The 20518-nt window shown below is 44.6% G+C and overlaps 1 protein-coding gene across 4 annotated transcripts in view; it reads right to left on the bottom strand.

Annotated features, from left to right (window-relative positions):
* Positions 1-14854: 14854 nt before the first annotated feature.
* The window catches only part of LOC138266405 (solute carrier family 2, facilitated glucose transporter member 9-like), a 473687-nt gene continuing 468023 nt past the window's right edge, over positions 14855-20518 (bottom strand). For all 4 annotated transcript variants that reach the window (XM_069215176.1, XM_069215174.1, XM_069215175.1 and 1 more), the window contains one exon: positions 14855-16006. In XM_069215176.1, the coding sequence (XP_069071277.1) occupies positions 15755-16006 (252 nt within the window). In that variant the 3' untranslated portion in view covers positions 14855-15754. The remainder of the gene's footprint in view (positions 16007-20518) is intronic.

Below are 20518 nucleotides of genomic sequence, written 5' to 3'. Positions count from 1 at the left end.
AAATGTCCACATTGTGTTTTGGAGCATTTCCTGTTGTGGGCACTAGGCCTACCCACACAAGTGAGGTACCATTTTTAATGGGAGACTTAGGGGAATGCTGAGTGGAAGGAAGTTTGTGGCTCTCCTCAGATTCCAGAACATTGTATTGCTGAAATTTGAGGAAAAATATATTTTTAGAAAAATGTCAAGATTTGCAAAGGTTTCTGGGTGACAGAACCTGGCGAGAGCCTACCAGTCACCCCAATCTGGATTCCCCAGATGTCTAGTTTCCAAACATCTATAGGTTTGCTAGGTTTCCATAGGTGCTGGCTGAGCTAGAGGCCAAAATCCACAGCTAGGCACTTTGGAAAAAACGTGTCCGTTTTCATTGACAAATGTGATGTATTCACGTTGTGTTTTGGGGCATTTCCTGTTTCAGGAGCTAGGTCTACCCACAGAAGTGAGGTAACTTTTTATCAGGAGACTTGGGGGAATGCTGGGTGGTAGGAACTTTATGGCTCCCCTCAGATTCAAGAACTTTGCATCCCTGAAATGTGAGGAATTTTTTAGGGGGGGACAAATGTTGAAGTATGCAAAGTATTCTGGGTGACAGAACCTGGTGAGACACCCACAAGTCACCCCATTCTGGATTCCCTTAGGTATCTAATTTTCAAAAATGTAGAGGTTTGCTAGGTTTCCCTAGGTGCCGGCTGAGTTAGAGGCCAAAATCCACAGCTAGGCACTTTGCCAAAAATGAGTCAGTTTTCAGTGGAATAATGTAATGTATCCAAGTTGCGTTTTGAGGTGTTTCCTGTTGCGGGCAGTAGGCCAACCCACACAAGAGAGGCACCATTTTTATCGGGAGGCTTGAAGGAACACAGAATAGAAGAACAAGTGTTACTGCCAATTGTCTTTCTCTACATTTGTGCCTTCCAAATGTAAGACAGTGAGTAAGAAATAAGTCATTTTGAGAAATGCCCTGTATTACACATGCTTGTATGGGTACCCCCAAATTCAGAGATGTGCATATAATCACTGCTTCTAAACTCCAAATCTTGTGCCCATTTCGGAAATAAACAGGTTACCTTGATACCTATTTTTCACCCTATATTCTGCCAAATGAATTGCTGTATACAATGAAAACCCATTACAAGGTGCTGCTCATTTATTGGCTCTGGGTACCTTGGGTTCTTGATAAACCTACAAGCCCTACATATCCCAGCATCTAGAAGGGTCCAGCAGACCTATTGGTATATTGCTTTAATAAATCTGCCATCGCTCGAAAAAGTTACAGAAGAAAACAGGCTGTTTTTTTTCAACTCAATGTAAAAATGTATTTAAACAATTGTTATTTTCTATAGGGAAACCTTGAAGAGTCTACAGAAATGACCACTTGCTGAATTCAGAATTGTGTCTGCTTTTCAGAAACGTTTGGCTGTCCAGGATCCATCATTGGTTCCTCATCCATTTCTGTCACTAACTGGAAGGAGGCTGAAAGCACAAAAAATAGTATAAAATGGGGTATGTCCCAGTAAAATGCCAAAACCGTGTTGAAACATGTAGTTTTGTGGTTCAAGTGTGCCTGTTCCTGAATGCTGGGAAGATGGTGATTTTAGCACCACAAACCCTTTGTTGATCCCATTTGCAGGGAAAAAACAGATGGTTTCTTCTGCAGCACTGTTTTCCCATTTTTCCCCCCAAAATGTTTTTAGCTGTATTTTGGCTAATTTATCGGTCTCCTCCATGGAAACCCACAAACTCTGGGTCCCTTTAGAATCCCCAGGATATTGGAAAAAAAGGACGCAAATTTAGCATGGATAGCTTACGTGGAAAAAAGTTAGGGGGGCCTAAGCATGACGTACCCCCAATTAGCCAAAAAAGGGCTCTTCAAGTGGGGGGGCAGCAGCTAAGGGGTTAAGCACTAGAAAGCACATTTTTGATTTATTCTCTAAAACTTTATATCTCTTGTTTCCTACATTGGATTTTATTCCCTTTTGTGTAATTTTACTCACAAAAATATGTCCTATTTTTATAAATTGGTGACGGATTTTTATTGTATGTTATGTCTTACGTATTTAGTGTATTGGTGTTTTTAAATGCGTCATGCACCTGTTTCCTAAATTAAGCCTGCCTGCTTGTTGCAGCCACCAAGGGTTGAGCAAGGGGGACCTACCAACCCCTACAAATAAACTACCTTCCAACAGTAAGAATATCCTAACTTTGGCTAAGGAAACCCCCTTCAATTAGTATGCATGGTTTTCCTCTGTCTTCATTTATAGAGTTTATCATTATAATATAGACTATATTTTCCCCTTTACAATTATGTCTACGGGTTAATATTATCCACTGTGCAACCTTATATGGTAATATACTTCTACAAATTTCCTCTCCCCCTTCTTTCCCATTTTATATTGTCTCGTGCTATTATATTTCACTATTATTATCTAGATTTAGACCATTAAAATACAATAAAACAATCATACATAGCAATAATAAAAGCTCGTGTCCATCATTCAAAGATGCCGTACAAGGTAAGCTAAAAATGCATCTATAAAAACTATTAAAACCATAGCTACTCACATAAAAATGATCCAAATAAAAAAAGAAGAAAAATTCAAACACCAGCAATATATAATATGGTGTGCTGTAAGAATATAGAAATGGTTGTTAAAACAATACTTTTGGGGCTAAATTATGTAAACAATTATAAAATTAATCCACAATTTTGGACTGCATTCAATGCCAATTAAACTGCAGTATAGATAAAAAGATGAGTAAAATCACCAGAACCCTTGGTTAATAATAGTTAGTTAAAGGTAAAATATGCATTCCAAAAATCATATCCTAAAGCCCCCCAGTGAACCTGAGATATTTAAAATCCACACACTGGTTAGGTAAAATTCCCCATCAGAGTTGAAATACATGACACATCAAAAGCCTAAAATCTGCTGGACTTGTCCAAGTAAATCTAGTTGGAGTCCCCATCCATAAGCTATAGAATACCAATCCAACTCAGAGCCCCGAGGCTAGGGTGAACCTTTGATGGATGGACCAAGCTACAGACAGATATTTGGTGACTGAGCTTACTACCAGCGTAGATGGGTCATATTTGCATATTCTGAAAGCATTAGCTTGGTCCTGCAAAAGTAAAACTTTGCACAAAGGGATGATCCACCTCCCTCTAGGGCTCTTATAAAGGGGACAAAAGAACAACACGTGCTCGGGTGATTCCTTGCATCAGTGAAAATGTATGCATCTATCAGTCGTGGGATTACTTGTCGACCAACGGGCCGTAAAACTGTTAACAGGTAAAATGCCATATCTTAGCTGGAGGAATAAGGCACGGGCACGTGCAGGAATAGGGAGGTCCATGAAATTCTCAGGCCGGGGTTCATGTTTAACCTGCAGAAACTCTGCAGTTAACCGGCCTACCCCATTGCAGTGGAAAAGCTCATCGTTAATTTTCCCCCAGTACCTCCCTTTAACAAATTGTCTATCGTTAGCAGGGATCAACTCGAGGTACTTCCAACAGTGAGGGAAACCTAACTTATTCCAGGCGGATTTCATCTCCCTCAACCATAGGATTTTTTCCCAACCCTGCGGGGATGTTATGAGATCTCTTATTGCCACCCTAAAAGCTGGGAGATAGTTACATCCATGAGGTGTGGGAGCTTCCCTTCTCATACAAATTCTTCAATGGCATGAAATAGGTCTTTCTTAGCGGTAGTGAATGCGAGACTTCAGTCAGCCATTCGATGATTTGTAAACAGCTGTCCTTGCATGGGGCGTGTAACTCCTCGGCTGCAAACTTGGCTTGTTATCTTAATTATAAGATCTGACATGTGTTCTTTATAATATGGACAGAGTCAGACCAGGTCCATTATGCAGTTGGGTTGGACGCTTCATACCATCTGTACATTCATTGAATGATAACTTCCAGTTTCAGTACACCTGTTCACTCCTGTGGGGGGGGGGACCAAAGCCACTTGGGTCCCATCAATGGCACCTATGATGTTGGGGATATGTCCCAGGGCATAGAAATCATCTTTCATGGTAGGCAACGTGGACACATCACATTTTTTGAATGAAAACAGAGGTGTTTTTTGCAAAGTGCCTACCTGTATATTTTGGCCTCTAGCTCAGCCGGCAACTAGGTAAACCTACCAATCCTGTGCATTTTTTAAATCTAGATACCTAGGGGAATCTAAGATGGGGTGACTTGTGGGGCGCTGACCAGGTTCTGTTACCCAGAATCCTTTGCAAACCTCAAAATGTGGCCAAAAAAAACACTTTTTCCTCTCATTTCGGTGACAGAAAGATCTGGAATCTGAGATGAGCCATAAATTTCCTTACACCCAGCGTTCCCCCAAGTCTCCCGATAAAAATGGCACCTCACTTGTGTGGATAGGCCTAGCGCCCGTGACAGGAAATGCCCCAAAACACAACGTGGACACACCACATTTTCACAAAGAAAACAGAGCTGTTTTTACAAAGTGCCTAACTGTGGATTTTGGCCTCTAGCTCAGCCGGCACCTGGGGAAACCTAGCAAATCTGCACATTTTTGAAAACTAGACACCTAGGGGAATCCAAGATGGGGTGACTTGTGCGGCTTTGACCAGGTTCTGTTCCCGAGATTCCTTTGCAAACCTCAAAATTTGGCAAAAAAATACACTTTTTCCTCTCATTTCGGTGACAGAAAGTTCTGGAATCTGAGAGCAGCCACAAATTTCCTTCCACCCAGCGTTCCCCCAATTCTCCCTATAAAAAGGGTACCTCACTTGTGTGGGTTTGCCTAGCGCCCGCAACAGGAAATGCCCCAAAACACAACATGGACACACCAGATTTTCACAAAGAAAACAGAGCTGTTTTTTACAAAGTGCCTAGCTGTGGATTTTGGCCTCTAGGTCAGCCGGCACCTGGGGAAACCTAGCAAACCTGTGCATTTTTAAAAAACAGACACCTACGGGAATCCAAGATGGGGTGACTTGTGGGGCTCTAACCAGGTTCTGTTACCCAGAATCTTTTGCAAACCTCACAATTTGGCCAAAAAAACAATTTTTCCTCGCATTTCGGTGACAGAAAGTTCTGGAATCTGAGATGAGCCATAAATTTCCTTCCACCCAGCGTTCCCCCAAGTCTCCCGATAAAAATGGTACCTCACTTGTGTGGATAGGCCTAGCGCCCGTGACAGGAAATGCCCCAAAACACAACGTGGACACACCACATTTTCACAAAGAAAACAGAGCTGTTTTTACAAAGTGCCTAACTGTGGATTTTGGCCACTAGCTCAGCAGGCACCTGGGGAAACCTAGCAAACCTGCACATTTTTGAAAACTAGACACTTAGGGGAATCCAAGATGGGGTGACTTGTGCGGCTTTGACCAGGTTCTGTTCCCCAGAATCCTTTGCAAACCTCAAAATTTGGCAAAAAAAAACACTTTTTCCTCTCATTTCGGTGACAGAAAGTTCTGGAATCTGAGAGCAGCCACAAATTTCCTTCCACCCAGCGTTCCCCCAATTCTCCCTATAAAAAGGGTACCTCACTTGTGTGGGTTTACCTAGCGCCCGCAACAGGAAATGCCCCAAAACACAACATGGACACACCAGATTTTCACAAAGAAAACAGAGCTGTTTTTGACAAAGTGCCTAGCTGTAGATTTTGGCCTCTAGGTCAACCGGCACCTGGGGAAACCTAGCAAACCTGTGCATTTTTAAAAACTAGACACCTACGGGAATCCAAGATGGGGTGACTTGTGGGGCTCTAACCAGGTTCTGTTACCCAGAATCTTTTGCAAACCTCACAATTTGGCCAAAAAAACATTTTTTCCTCGCATTTCGGTGACAGAAAGTTCTGGAATCTGAGATGAGCCATAAATTTCCTTCCACCCAGCGTTCCCCCAAGTCTCCCGATAAAAATGGCACCTCACTTGTGTGGATAGGCCTAGCGCCCGTGACAGGAAATGCCCCAAAACACAACGTGGACACACCACATTTTCACAAAGAAAACAGAGCTGTTTTTACAAAGTGCCTAACTGTGGATTTTGGCCTCCATAAGCTATAGAATACCAATCCAACTCAGAGCCCCGAGGCTAGGGTGAACCTATGACGGATGGACCAACCTACAGACAGATATTTGGTGACTGAGCTTACTTCCAGCGTAGATGGGTAATAGTTGCATATTCTGAAAGCAATTGCTTAGTCCTGCAAAAGTAAAACTTTGCACAAAGGGATGATCCACCTCCCTCTAGGGCTCTTATAAAGGGGACAGAAGAACAACACGTGCCTAACTGTGGATTTTGGACTCTAGCTCAGCCGGCACCTGGGGAAATCTAGCGAACTTCGCATTTTTGAAAACTAGACACCCAGGGGAATCTAATATGCAGTGACTAGTGGGGCTCTGACCAGGTTCTGTTACCCAGAATCCTTTGCAAACCTCAAAATGTGGCCACAAAAACACTTTTTCCTGTCATTTCGGTGATAGAACATTCTGGAATCTGAGAGGAGGCACAAATTTCCTTCCACCCAGCGTTTCCCCAAGTCTCCCAATAAAAATGATACCTCACTTGTGTGGGTGGCCCAGGTGCCTGCAACAGGAAAAGGGCAACAACTTGTAGAGATTGAAGGGATAGCACAGCGAGTTGATAAGCACATATTTTTCTTTTATACATATATTAGGCTTACTCTGCTGCGGGTACCCATGCAAGTGAGGTATCATTTTACTTGGGGGACAGAGGGGAACGCTGAGTGGTAGGAAATTTGTGCCGCAGTGGTGATCCTACAAAGAAAAGTGAAGAAAATATGATTTTTTAAGCAAATTTTGAGGTTTGCCGAGGAGTCTGGGTAAGAAAATGTTGGGGGATCCAGGCAAGATCCACCTTTTTGGACTCCTTGGGGTGTCTATTTTTAAAACATGTCTGGGTTTGGTATGTTTCCCTAGATGAAGGCCGCACCCGGGACCAAAAACATAGGTGCCCCCCAAACACAGGTAGTTTTGCAATAGATCATTTTGATGTGTCCACATACTTATGTGATGTTCCAAACACTAAAATTGTGAAAAGAAACGGACTAATGTTATGTTAAAAAGACCCCTCACCCACCAACCAAGTTGGTGGCATGCTTCATCATCGGGGTCCCACCCGACACACCTAGTCTGTCACAGGTGTGCTGCGACGCCTGATTACAGCGGAGCAGGTTTTGTCATTTTTACCACACATACTGGTTGGATTTGGCATGAGGGTGAGTGATGGTTCAGTGGATCAAAATTTATTAACAAGAGATTTCACAAAAATGAAATACACTGTTAATAACTAAAAGGCCAGAAAACGGAACCAATGACTCACAGCTCGTGAGCTGTAAAGCCACCGCAAGGCACCAACCGCTTTACAGTCCATTCACACTTTTCATACATGACATGCACAAGACCATTCACGCCGCCAGGCACGGGCCCAGCACATTACAACACTCACAACAACAGACAGCGCCACTCAAGGGCCCATAATTTACATACGGCCACATGCCTGATACAGCAATCACACCAGCTGATGGGAGTGTGTGGACTGGCGTTTGGCTGGCAATGTGTTGCAGTAGCCAGTCAATATGTACACCGTCAGCCAAGCGCTACTCCACACACAATGGCATCACTTTTTTTTTTTTAAACAAAGAAAACACTAACTAATTAGAAATAATTACAAAACTACAAACACAAAAGCTCTAACTAAGTACATGACAGAAATGCCAACCATGACAATGAACACATTAAAATATAAAACAGGCAGTTTACACTCATGGTTGTTCCCAGTAATTCTTCTGGGTGTGGTAATTCTTGAAACAACTACCCACACACAGCCCAGGCTTTGAAGGGCAATCTGGGCAGTACATTCGAGTCTCCCTCCGGATACCTCTTCGAGCACACACTCTACATTTCTTAGCTGGAAAGTCTTTTTTGGGCCGTGGGAGGAATGTGCTCAGCAAAGTGGTAATATTTCAATCCAGCCACATCCTCCACCACTTCTTCTCTAGGAACTCTTACCTGTTCCACCACAATAAGGCTCTCTATCACTGACTCCTGAAATTTCACAAATGTCATCTTTGACTCTGGAGGCCTATCCTTAAACACAATAGAAGCATTAAAAGTTGCTAAGTGGAAGAGGTGAATTTCTAACTTCTTATGCCAAACGTAAGACTTACAAATAGCAGTATAAGGTTCCAACCTCTGATCAACTCTATCTACACCTCCCATGTGCTTATTATAATCTAAAATGCACACAGGTTTGCGCACTTCAGCAACCTGGCCTCAAACAGTCACGGGGGAAGTACTCTCATCATGGATGGTTCTTGGCATGTAGACATCTCTCTTGTCTGAAAATTTCAAAGCTAGCAGCTCATCATTCCGTGAGGCACTGCACTGTCCCCTCTCAAGTTGTTTACAGACAAGCTCCCTTGGATAACCTTTCCGGTTACAACAAATTGTGCCACAAGCAACAGTGTCCACTCTAAACAATTCCTTAAACAACTGCACTCCAGTGTAAAAGTTATCTACATGCAAATGGGGACCTTTGTTGAACAGTCGTCTACCAAGTTCCCACACAATTTTCTCAGTAACTCCAAAAGTGGGAGGACAACCAGGGGGGTCAATACTCGAATCCCTACCAGTGTAGACATGGAAACTATACACATATCCTGTACTTCTTTCAGACAGCATATACAGTTTAATTCCATATTGTGCCCTCTTGCCAGGAATGTACTGCCTAAAAACCAAACGTCCCTTGAAGAGGACCAAAAACTCGTCCACAGCTACTTCTTTGCCTGGAACAGAGACTTCTGCAAACTGATCTACAAAATAATCAAGTACAGGCCTAATCTTAAAAAGTCAGTCAGAATCAGGGTGATCTCGTGGCAAGGCTAATGCATTGTCAACAAAATGCAGCATCCTAAGAAGGAGCAAATACTGATTATGACTCATGGTTGCAGGAAATATAGCTGTTGCCATCAAGGGACTAGTAGACCAGTAAGAAGCCAGTGACGGCTTCCTTATCAACCCCATCAAGAGAGTCAAACCCAAAAACCTTTTCATCTCCTCCAAATTTGTGGGAATCCACTGGGTAGCTCTAGAGTGTGGCCTAAGTCTAGCAGCGTTGTCCCTCAAATGCTGCTCCGCATACAAATTAGTCTGCTCAAAAATCTCTTCCAAAAACACATCATCCACAAATAACTCAAAGAAATTGACAGGCAAAAAGTTATCTGTATTGACTCTACGCCCCGGTAGACCAGTAAAGGCAGGCAACTCTGGCTGCTCCATGTTTGGGGCAACCCAGAGTTCAAGTTTTCTAACGGGAAACCTTTCAGCCCCAGGTTGCTGCACTAATGGCACATCAGTGTCCTCCTCTAAAACAGGCCCTTCATCTGCACTGAGTGCGGCTTCCTCATCAGAAGATTCCTCTCCGACAGAAACTTCACTGCCAGAATCTCTCACTTCCTCCTCTTCCTCAGATGCAGAATCCGTCTCAAAATCATGATCAGACAGTGACTCAAAAAGCATCCCAACCACCTGCTGAGTGGTCATCCTGCAGCTAGCCATGATCTTTCCTATGAAAATTAACTGGAAAATGCACCACCAACAACCAGCACTGTGTAAGATAAGTAATAAAGTGTAGCTTTATCAGTAAGAGTTATAAACTCAAAAACTATACCGATTACCTGCCTGAAAAAGCTTGACTCACCAGCAACTACTCTGCACAGACACAGCACTCACCAATGATATCCCACTGTAAAGAAAGAAAGAAAAGCAAATTAGAAATAAGACAACACAAATATCATTGTGCACAAATCTAAGGACAATTTCACACACAATCCTGCATTTAGTAGACCTCCTACAAACAGGTCATTCATGCATGGCAACAATACTCCTTTGGGGTAAATTGTTTTTACTTACCTAAAACATGCAACTATGCAAACCGCAGGTCAACCACCGCCAAAACCGCGAGAAGTCACAGCAAAGAAAGCAAAAGCTTTGAACTAGAACAAAAAGGAGAAAAAAAAATATCACAAATGCAAATACTTTGTCAGTTGACAAACACCCCACCATCAAACATTTAGAAATTGGTGCCTAAGTGGATTCTGCCATGGGGCAGATGGGCCTACTAAAAAATAGGCCTATCTGCCCCAAGGAGCGCAGAAAATACCTTTAGTAGTATGTCCCCAAGGGGAGCGACCCCCAAACAAAAAAAACAAAAAAACACACACACACACACTATCCCTAGTGCCTATGTGGCTTCTACCCCCCTTGGGGGCAATGGGCCTAAAAAGAAATAGGCCCATGTGCCCCGAAGGGGGGCCGAAATGGGCAACAGTTCAATGCCCCTATTGGGGGCGCCCCCTTGCCCAAGGGGACGCACCCCCCCACATAAATAAACTTTAAAAAAATCCCTGGCATACCAGTGGTTTCTGCCCCTTTTGGGGGCAGAGCAGCCTAAAAATAATAGGCCGATCTGCCCCCAAGGCCCCTAAGGGGGGCAGGAATGACCTTGGTACACGTGCCCCTAATGGTGGGTGACCCTTGCCCAAGGGGCCACCCCACCATCCACTAACACACACACTATCCCTGGTGTCTAAGTGGCTTCTGCCCCCCTTGGGGGCAGATGGCCCTTAATAAAATAGGCCCATCTGCCCCTAGGGGGGCAGAAATGGCCAACAGTTCAATGCCCCCCTTCCCCAAGGGGACGCCCCCCCCCCACATAAATAAACATATTTTTAAAAATCCCTGCCATTCTAGTGGTTTCTGCCCCCCTTGGGGGCAGATCAGCCTGAAAATAAGAGGCCGATCTGCCCCCAAAGGGGGCAGAAATGGCCAACAGTTCAAAGCCCCCTTGGAGGGGGTGCCCCTTGCCCAAGTGGACACCCCCCCCCCATAAATAAACATATACAAAAAAATCCCTGGCGTTCAGCCTAAAATTAATAGGCTGATCTGCCCCCAAGGGGGGGCAGAAATGGCCACAGGTAACATGCCCCCAAAATAGGAGTGACCCTTGCCCAAGGGGCTGCTCCCATACACCAAAATCCAGCAGAAATAAACAAAAACAAAAAGATCCCTTGCCGTCTAGTGGTTTCTGTCCACCTTGGGGGCAGATCAGCCTAAAAATAATAGGCCGATCTGCCCCCAAAGGGGGCAGAAATGGCCACAACAAACATGCCCCCCAAATGGGAGCGACCCTTGCCCAAGGAGCCGCTCCCCAACACAAAAACAGCATAAACAAACAAAAAATTAAAATCCCTGGCGTCTATCGGGCATTCCTGCTGCCCGATTGCAATGCGATCGGACAGCAGGAATGCTCAAAGAGACACCGGGGGAAAGGAAAAGCCTTTCCTTTCCCCGGTGTCTCTTTGTTTGAAACCCCCCACCCGCCAGAGGAGAAACTCACCGGTTTCTCCCTCGTCGCACTGGAAGCAAATGGCTTCCAGTGCGACCGGCACCCTATAATGATCTCAGCGTGCGATCACGCGCTAACGTCATTACGAGGGTGGGGGGTGCCTTGGGAGGGTGGGAGGGAAGCCCCCAGAGGGAGCGCTACTGTTCCCTTCGAGCTCAGTACCCAGGAGGTAATGGTTACGTCCTCGGCACATGAGCACTGTGCCGTAGGACGTAACCATTATAGCCACGGCACAGAAGGGGTTAAGTAAATTTCTATGTTTTGTTTTTTACATTTTATTTCCTAACTATAATGTCTACGTAACCTTTGTTTTTTTTCAGTGAATTTCTATGTTTTTTTTTAACATGAAGTAATTTTCATTACTATATGTTAATCACCTATAAGCACCCAACCTTGCACCGTGCACAACCTTCACCTGTGCACAGGGGAGGTTGCCCACAAGACCTAGCCTGCTGCCAGACCCTGCAGCCAACCAATCCCGTGCTGTGCATGGCCCTTTGGCCATGCGCAGCAGGAGTTGCCCGTGGCCTCTCTGGGTGTGAGAATAGGTGTGCAAGGGTGTATCTGCGGGTGAGAGTGTCTGTCAGATTGTCATTTTGGGTGTGAGACTGCATACATCAATGTTTTAGTGGGTGTGTCAGTGTGTTGGCGGGTCTGTGAGTGGGTGCATGAGGGTGTCCGTGGGTCTGTGAGTGCGTGTGTGACAGTCTGAGTAGGTCTGTGAGTGGGTGTGTGAAAGGAAATGCCTCCTTGGCATGGTTATCCCCTGACTTTTTGCCTTTGCTGATGCCAAGTTATGATTTGAAAGTGTGCTGGGACCCTGCTAACCAGGCCCCAGCACCAGTGTTCTTTCCCTAAACTGTACCTTTGTCTCCACAATTGGCACAACCCTGGCGCCCAGGTAAGTCCCTTGTAACTGGTACCCCTGGTACCAAGGGCCCTGATGCCAGGGAAGGTCTCTAAGGGCTGCAGCATGTCTTATGCCACACTAGCGACCCCTCACTCAGCACATATACACTGCTTGCCAGCTTGTGTGTGCTGGTGGGGAGAAAATGACTAAGTCGACATGGCACTCCCCTCAGAGTGCCATGCCAACCTCACACTGCCTGTGGCATAGGTAAGTAAGCTCTCTAGCAGGCCTTACAGCCCTAAGGCAGGGTGCACTATACCACAGGTGAGGGCATATGTGCATGAGCACTAGGCCCCTACAGTGTCTAAGCAAAACCTTAGACATTGTAAGTGCAGGGTAGCCATAAGAGTATATGGTCTGGGAGTCTGTCAAACACGAACTCCACAGCACCATAATGGCTACACTGAAAACTGGGAAGTTTGGTATCAAAATTCTCAGCACAATAAATGCACACTGATGCCAGTGTGCACTTTATTGTAAAAATACACCCAGAGGGAATCTTCGAGATGCCCCCTGAAAACATGCCCGACTTCCAGTGTGGGCTGACTAGTTTTTCCCAGCCTGCCACACACCAGACACGTTGCTGGCCACATGGGGAGAGTGCCTTTGTCACTCTGTAGCCAGGAACAAAGCCTGTCCTGGGTGGAGGTGCTTCTCACCACCCCCTGCAGGAACTGTAACACCTGGTGGTGAGCCTCAAAGGCTCACCCCCTTTGTTACAGCGCCACAGGGCATCCCAGCTAGTGGAGATGGCCGCCCCTCCAGCCACTGCCCCCACTTTTGGCGGCAAGGCTGGAGGAGATAATGAGGAAAACAAGGAGGAGTCACTCCCCAGTCAGGACAGCCCCTAAGGTGCCCTGAGCTGAGGTGACTCTGACTTTTAGAAATCCTCCATCTTGCAGATGGAGGATTCCCCCAATAGGATTAGGGATGTGCCCCCCTCCCCAGAGGGAGGAGGCACAAAGATGGTGTAGCCACCCTCAGGGCCAGTAGCCATTGGCTACTGCCCTCCCAGACCTAAACACACCCCTAAATTGAGTATTTAAGGGCTCCCAGAACCGAGGAAGATAGATTCCTGCAACCTAAAGAAGAAGAAGGACTGATGACCTGAAGCCCTGCAGTGAAGACGGAGACGACAACTGATTTGGCCCCAGCCCCACCAGCCTGTCTCCCTACTTCGAAGAAAACTGCAACAGCGACGCATCCAACAGGGTCCAGCGACCTCTGAAGCCTCAGAGGACTAACCTGCATCTAAAGGACCAGGAAACTCCAGAGAACAGCGGCCCTGTTCAAGAAACTGCAACTTTTGAAAACAAAGAAGCAACTTTTAAAGACCACACGTTTCCCGCCGGAAGCGTGAGACTTTCCACTTTGCACCCGACGCCCCCGGCTCGACCTGCGGAAAACTAACACTACAGGGAGGACTCCCCGGTGACTGCAAGCCTATGAGTAGCCAGAGTTGACCCCCACTGAGCCCCCACAGCGATGTCTGCAGAGGAAATCCAGAGGCTCCCCCGACCGCGACTGCCTGCTTCAAGGAACCCGACGCCTGGAAAACACATTGCACCCGCAGCCCCCAGGACCTGAAGGTACCGAACTCCAGTGCAGGAGCAACCCCCAGGCGACCCTCTGCCTAGCCCAGGTGGTGGCTACCCCGAGGAGCCCCCCCTGTGCCTACCTGCATCGCTGAAGAGACCCCCAGGTCTCCCCATTGATTCCTATTGAAAACCTGACGCCTGTTTGCACTCTGCACCCGGCCGCCCCTGTGCCGCTGAGGGTGTACTTTCTGTGCCTGCTTGTGTCCCCCCCGGTGCCCTACAAAACCCCCCAGGTCCGCCCTCCGAAGTTGCGGGTACTTACATGCTGGCAGACTGGAACCGGGGCACCCCTATTTCCATTGAAGCCTATGTGTTTTGGTCACCACTTTGACCTCTGCACCTGACCGGCCCTGAGCTGCTGGTGTGGTAACTTTAGGGTTGCCTTGAACCCCCAATGGTGGGCTACCTTGGACCCAACTTTGAACCCTGTAAGTGTTTTACTTACCTGTGAACTTAACATTTACTTACCTCCCCCAGGAACTGTTGATTTTTGCATTGTGTCCACTTTTAAAATAGCTTATTGCCATTTTTGTCAACACTGTACAGGCTATTGTGATAATTCAAAGTTCCTAAGATATCTGAGTGAAATACCTTTCATTTAAAGTATTGTTTGTAAATCTTGAACATGTGGTTCTTAAAATAAACTAAGAAAATATATTTTTCTATATAAAAACCTATTGGCCTGGAATTTGTCTTTGAGTGTGTGTTCCTCATGTATTGCCTGTGTGTGTACAACAAATGCTTAACACTACCCTCTGATAAGCATACTGCTCAACCACACTACCACAAAATAGAGCATTAGAATTATCTCTTTTTGCCACTATCTTACCTCTAATGGGAACCCTTGGAATCTGTGCCCACTATTTCTTACTTTGAAATAGTATATACAGAGCCAACTTCCTACAATAATCGTTCAAGGCAGTTATTAACTAAAGACAAGTATTTTTTAACGACTTTATTTAACCAATTTACATGTTTCTTACAGGGGATACAGCTATTTCCTGAAAGGAAAACAAGCAGCATTTAACAAAAACTTTACTTAAAAGTGATTGCAGATATGGTGGTCGCTGCCCCCAGGGCGCTACTATCCCTCGGGGGTCCTCCAAGCATAGTCAGTCACAATTTGTGACCTCATTATTACTTATGAGGTAGATCAGATTGTGACTCAATATGATTCAGATTTTTAAAAACCAACCTATTAGTACATAGGTCAGTTCTTAAAAATCAGTACGGGTCACATGAAAACTGGTTGCAATTTGTGAAAAGTATTTTGCGATCAGATATTTGTATACCGGGCCATTTGTTTCTTCAAATAGTTTCTACTAGTAACTCAAGGCTCAACACAACTAGGAGCAGGGACAAGCGTCTGATGAATGAGTATGCTATTTACTCAAATTCTTGCCTTTTGGAAAGGAAACTACATAATATGTTTTATAATAAAATAATCTATAGCCATAATTCTTGAATGTAATCCAGTGGTTGCCCCTTCCAAGTGATCAATTACTCTTCTGTCAGATATCACTCTAACCATGCGGCATAAACAGATATAGTACATTTTACAATGATAAAGACATTTCAATCCATATGAATTGGTACCCATCCCTTCTTTCAGTAATCTGATGTGCAAAATGTTAGCTAATATTGTATCATGCTACAGTGATCAGAAAAGCCCATCAAGTCTTCGCGGACTTATGCGCAAAATAATTCAGCCCCTCTTTAGTGAACCTAAAAGTTACTTTTTTGAGCGTTGGGTCTGTGAGAAGGTTGAAAATGGAGTCTTCGCAGTTTGGTGGTCCGCCATCTTGTGAAGAGCCCAACACACTCCTGAAGCTCCTAGTTTTTAAGTTGACATCCTGGCATCATGTAACACATTCTGCATGGAATCCCGCAGCATCAAGATTTGTGCTGATGACCTGGTTTGGGCATCTCTCATGAGAACACTTTGGTGCCCCCGGAAATTCAGTCTTGCGAACTGTTCAGTTATTTCCATAGCAGAGAGCCCCTTGGTGTCTGGAAGAAAAAGGTACAAAAGTGTTCCAGAAACTGCAATCAAGCCCACGAAGAAGAGGAAGGTGAAGCTGCCGAGCGTCTCCTAAAAAGAAAGAAAAATGATATGAACATCCAGGCCAGACTTTGCACATGTCGTGCAGCAATAGACATCACCCTAACCAGGTGGGGCCACCCCTAACTTTGGATGGGGCCACCCTCCAAAACTCTCTCACCCTTTACATGTGACTGAAATGAGTGCAAGAATAGAGCAGTGCTTTGAAAAGAAATCCCATACCAAGGTGTCCGAAAGAAATGCTCCTAAGTCATCTCATTGGAAACAAACAGCACAGGCGCTAAGCAGATACATTCACTCATAGAGCAATTGTGTAAACAAGGAAGGAGATTACTTCAATGAAAGGAAAGAACAGCGTTCCCAATGGACCTGTGCCCTTTATTTACACAGAGCAACTGCACACAAGACCCGGAGAATTCATTCTCAAAGCAACTGTACACAAGCATCAAGGGAACCTCATTCTCAACGCAACTGTACACACGACCAAAGGGAACCTCCTTCTCAAAGCAGCAAGACACAAGCACCCAGGGACCCTCATTCTCAAAGCAACTGTGCACAATGAACAAAGGAACCTCATTCGCAAAGTCACTGTGTGCAAGCACCAAAGGAACCTCATTCTCAAAGCAACTGAAGACAAGCACCAAGGAAACCTCATTTTTCAAACCAACTGTGCACAAAATCAAAGGGAATCTCCTTCTCCCACCAACTGTACACTACCATCTAGGGACCCTCCTTCTCAAAGCAACTGTGCACAAGAAACAAAGAGCCTCATTCTCAGCGCAACTGTATACAAGCACCAAGGGAAACTTATTGTCAGAGAAACTATGCACAAGCATCAGGAGGTCACTCATTCACAAAGGGACCATATACAAGCCCCAAGGGAACCTCATTTTCAGAACAACCGACACAGCACCAAGGGGACCTCATTCTCAGAGCAACTCCGCATATGCACCAAAGGGCCACTCATTCTTAAAGGGACTGAATAGAAAGACCAAGGGAACCTCATTCTTGGAAAAATTGTACACAAATACCACTGAAATCTCACTCTTAAAAATAACTGTGCATATGCACCAAGAGGCCATTCATTCTCAAAGTAACTGTACACAAGCACCAAGGGAACCGCATTCTGAGAACAACTGGACCCAAGCACCAAGCGAAGCTCATTCTGAGAACAACTGGACCCAAGCACCAAGCGAAGCTCATTCTGAGAACAACTGGACCCAAGCACCAAGCGAAGCTCATTCTGAGAACAACTGGACCCAAGCACCAAGGGAAGCTCATTGTCAAAGCAACTGTACTCAATCTCTAAAGAAACCTCATTCTCAAACAGAAAGCAACTGCACACAAAGACTTAATTATCAAACCGATTGTATACAACCACCAAGAGAACCTCATTCTCAAATCAACTGTACCCAAGCACTAACAAAACCTCATTCTCAAAGGAACTGTACGCAAGAACCAAGGGAGCCTCATTCATAGAGCAACTGTATGCAAGCACCAACGGAACATGACTCTCAGAGCAATTGAACACAATCGCCACACCAAGGGAACCCTATTCTCAAAGCAACTGTACACAATCACTAAGGGAACTTTAGCCGTAAAGCAGCTGCACACACAGGGAAGACGAGCACTTCTTTCATAGAGCAACTGTACATAGGCACACAGAGCACCTCATTCAAAGAGCAACGTACACACAAACACCGCAGTACCTCTTTCACATAGCACATCTGCACACAACAGGAAACGAGAATAGTTCATTCACATAAAACAATTTTATGTAACAAAGATTCAGAACTCCTCATCACCAGAGAACAACTGTAAACAACGAAGTGGTGGTCCTCATTTAGAGAGAGTGCCTTTGTGCAACAAGGAACCGGAATATGTCATTCACATAAATTGGCATCTAATTCATGTAAAGCAAGAGCACACAAGAAGCCAGATCACCTTACACAACTGTACACAACAGGAAACCAGAATATTTCATTTGCACAGATCAATTGTGCAAATTAAGGGACCATAGCTCCCTTTTTTCTTAGAATAACTCTACACAACAAGGTGCTGAAGTTCCTCACTCACGCAAAACTGTACACAGAAAGGAACTAGAGGTCATCAATCACAGAGAACAGCTGCACACAACAAAAAACTAGGGGCCAGATGTATGAAAGAGTTTTGCACTCGCAAACGGTGCGACTCTGTAAATTCTGTCGTTTGGGAGTGCAAAACAGTGGTCTGCAATGCATGAAAGACATTCGCAGACCACAAATAAGAAATCGCTAAAATTACGATTTCTTGCGTTGCGACCTGGAAATTGAGAGTCGCAATTTGCGATTCGCAAATTCCAGGTCGCAAGGCAATGCTGCAAAAACTCGCAAATTGCGATTTTTTTTCACAGAATGGCATTTTGCACATGCAAAATACCATGGACTGCAACCAGGTGGTAACCTGGTGCAAAATTTAAAAATGCATTTAAAATGCATTTTTAAATTGAACATGTAAAGCACACATGTCCTTATGGCATGTGTGTACTTTACATGTCCTCCAAAACATTTTTGGGGTGCAGCAGAGGGGGCCATAGGCCCCCAGCACCCTGGGGATTTGCACTTCCAAAACTGTGATTTCTGGTTCAGAAATCGCAATTTTGGAAATGCAAAAATTTCGCAGCTATGGGCCAATAGGCCCATAGCTGCGAATTGGGCCGGTATCGCAATTTGCGATTCGGTAATAGCAGTTGCGATTTTTAAGAAATCGCTATTACCGATTCGCAAATGTGATACATGGCACTTTGCGAGTCGGTAATAGCGATTTCTTAAAAATCGCTATTACCGAATCGCAAAGGGCTGTGATGATACATCTGGCCCTAGAGCTCCTCATTCACATAGAACTATACACAATAAGTACCTAGAGCTCCTTATTCACATAGAACAACTGCAAACAACAAGGAGCTAGAGTTCCTGATATACTGATAACAACTGTAGACATCAAGGAACCAGAGCTCCTCATTCACTTAGAACGACTGTACACAAGGAATTAGAGCTCCTTATTCACATAGCACAACTGTGCACAACAACGAAATAAAGGTCCTTGTTCACTTAGCAACGAGGAACCAGAGCTCTTCATTAATTTAGAACATATATACAAACCAAGGAGCTAGAGCTCCTAATTCATATAGAGTGACTGTACTCAACAATAATCTGAAAAACCCTATTTACAGAGAAAAACTGCACAGAACAGGAAACCAGATCACCTCAAACCTGTAGCACAACTCTACACAACAAGTAACAACAGCTCCTCAATCAACGAGAATAACTGTGCACAACAATGAACTAGAGCTCCTCATTCACATAAAACAACTACATACAACAAGGAACTGGCACACCTCATTCACAGTGAACAACTGAACACAACAAGAAATTAGATGCCCTGATTCACAGAAAACAACTGTAAACAATCAGAAACTAGATCATGTCATTCACATAAACTAGCACCTCATTCATATGAAACAACTGTGCACGAGAAACCAGAGCACCTCCTTCACATAGCACAACTACACACAACAAGGAACCAGAGCTTCTCCTGCACATAGAACAAATTGTCACAATAAGGAACTAGAATGAGTTATTCATATAAAACTAAGATACGCCGTAAGAAACCTGATTTCATCATTTACATATCACAACTGCACGCAGCTCCTCATTCTCAAAGCACAACTGTATACAAGGAACTCAAGCTCCTCATTCACCCAATATGTGTCCCCAATAAGAAACTGGAACACCTCATAATTTATAATATTATTATTTTAGGGTCCCCACCCATCATAGCGTGGGGACCCATAGATGACATAGACAGAAAGAGCACATTGTGTGGTGAGTTATGGACAAAAATGTTTTGTAAAAGGAATGTCCAGCAAAGCATTATGGGGTGATTTACGAGTGCAGTAAACATTGTAGTATCTTGACTGCAATGCTCAGAAAAGACTCTAGAGAGCACCACTATAAAAATATCATTTGCAAGAAACATGATCATGTAACTATCTAGCCAGCCCCTAGAGAGTATAACAACATGAAAACAGAATAGCAAAAAGTAATGCAGTGTAGCCATATATGTAGCCCCTGAAGGGCATAGTGCCTTACACATTTTCAGGCCTAGCAGACCCACTGCAATACTATTACAAAGAATGCCCTTAAAACACAAACTACTCCCGGCTGTAAAACAAACATTTCACCCATGAGAAAGCATAAAAAGACATTGATTGGTGGGAGAGGTTATGATTTTGGGGTCCCCCAACCTAGTGTGGGGATCCAGAGATGACCTAGACAGAAAGAGTGTGTCGTATTGAACAGTTTGGTGGTGGTCCCATTGTCATAGGGCTACCACAGACTGAGTTATGGGCAAAAACATTTTTAAAAAGAAATGCCCCACAAAGCATTATGGGGCAAGTTTCAGAGTGCAGCAAATAATGTATTATCTTGACTGAAGTACTCAGAACAGCCCCTAGAGGACACCATAATAAAAATAGCATTTGTAAGAAACATGGTCATATAA

This window comes from Pleurodeles waltl, chromosome 11 (genome assembly GCF_031143425.1).
Source record: "Pleurodeles waltl isolate 20211129_DDA chromosome 11, aPleWal1.hap1.20221129, whole genome shotgun sequence".
NCBI classification, from domain to species: domain Eukaryota; kingdom Metazoa; phylum Chordata; class Amphibia; order Caudata; family Salamandridae; genus Pleurodeles; species Pleurodeles waltl.
This window is presented reverse-complemented; position numbering and strand designations above follow the sequence as displayed.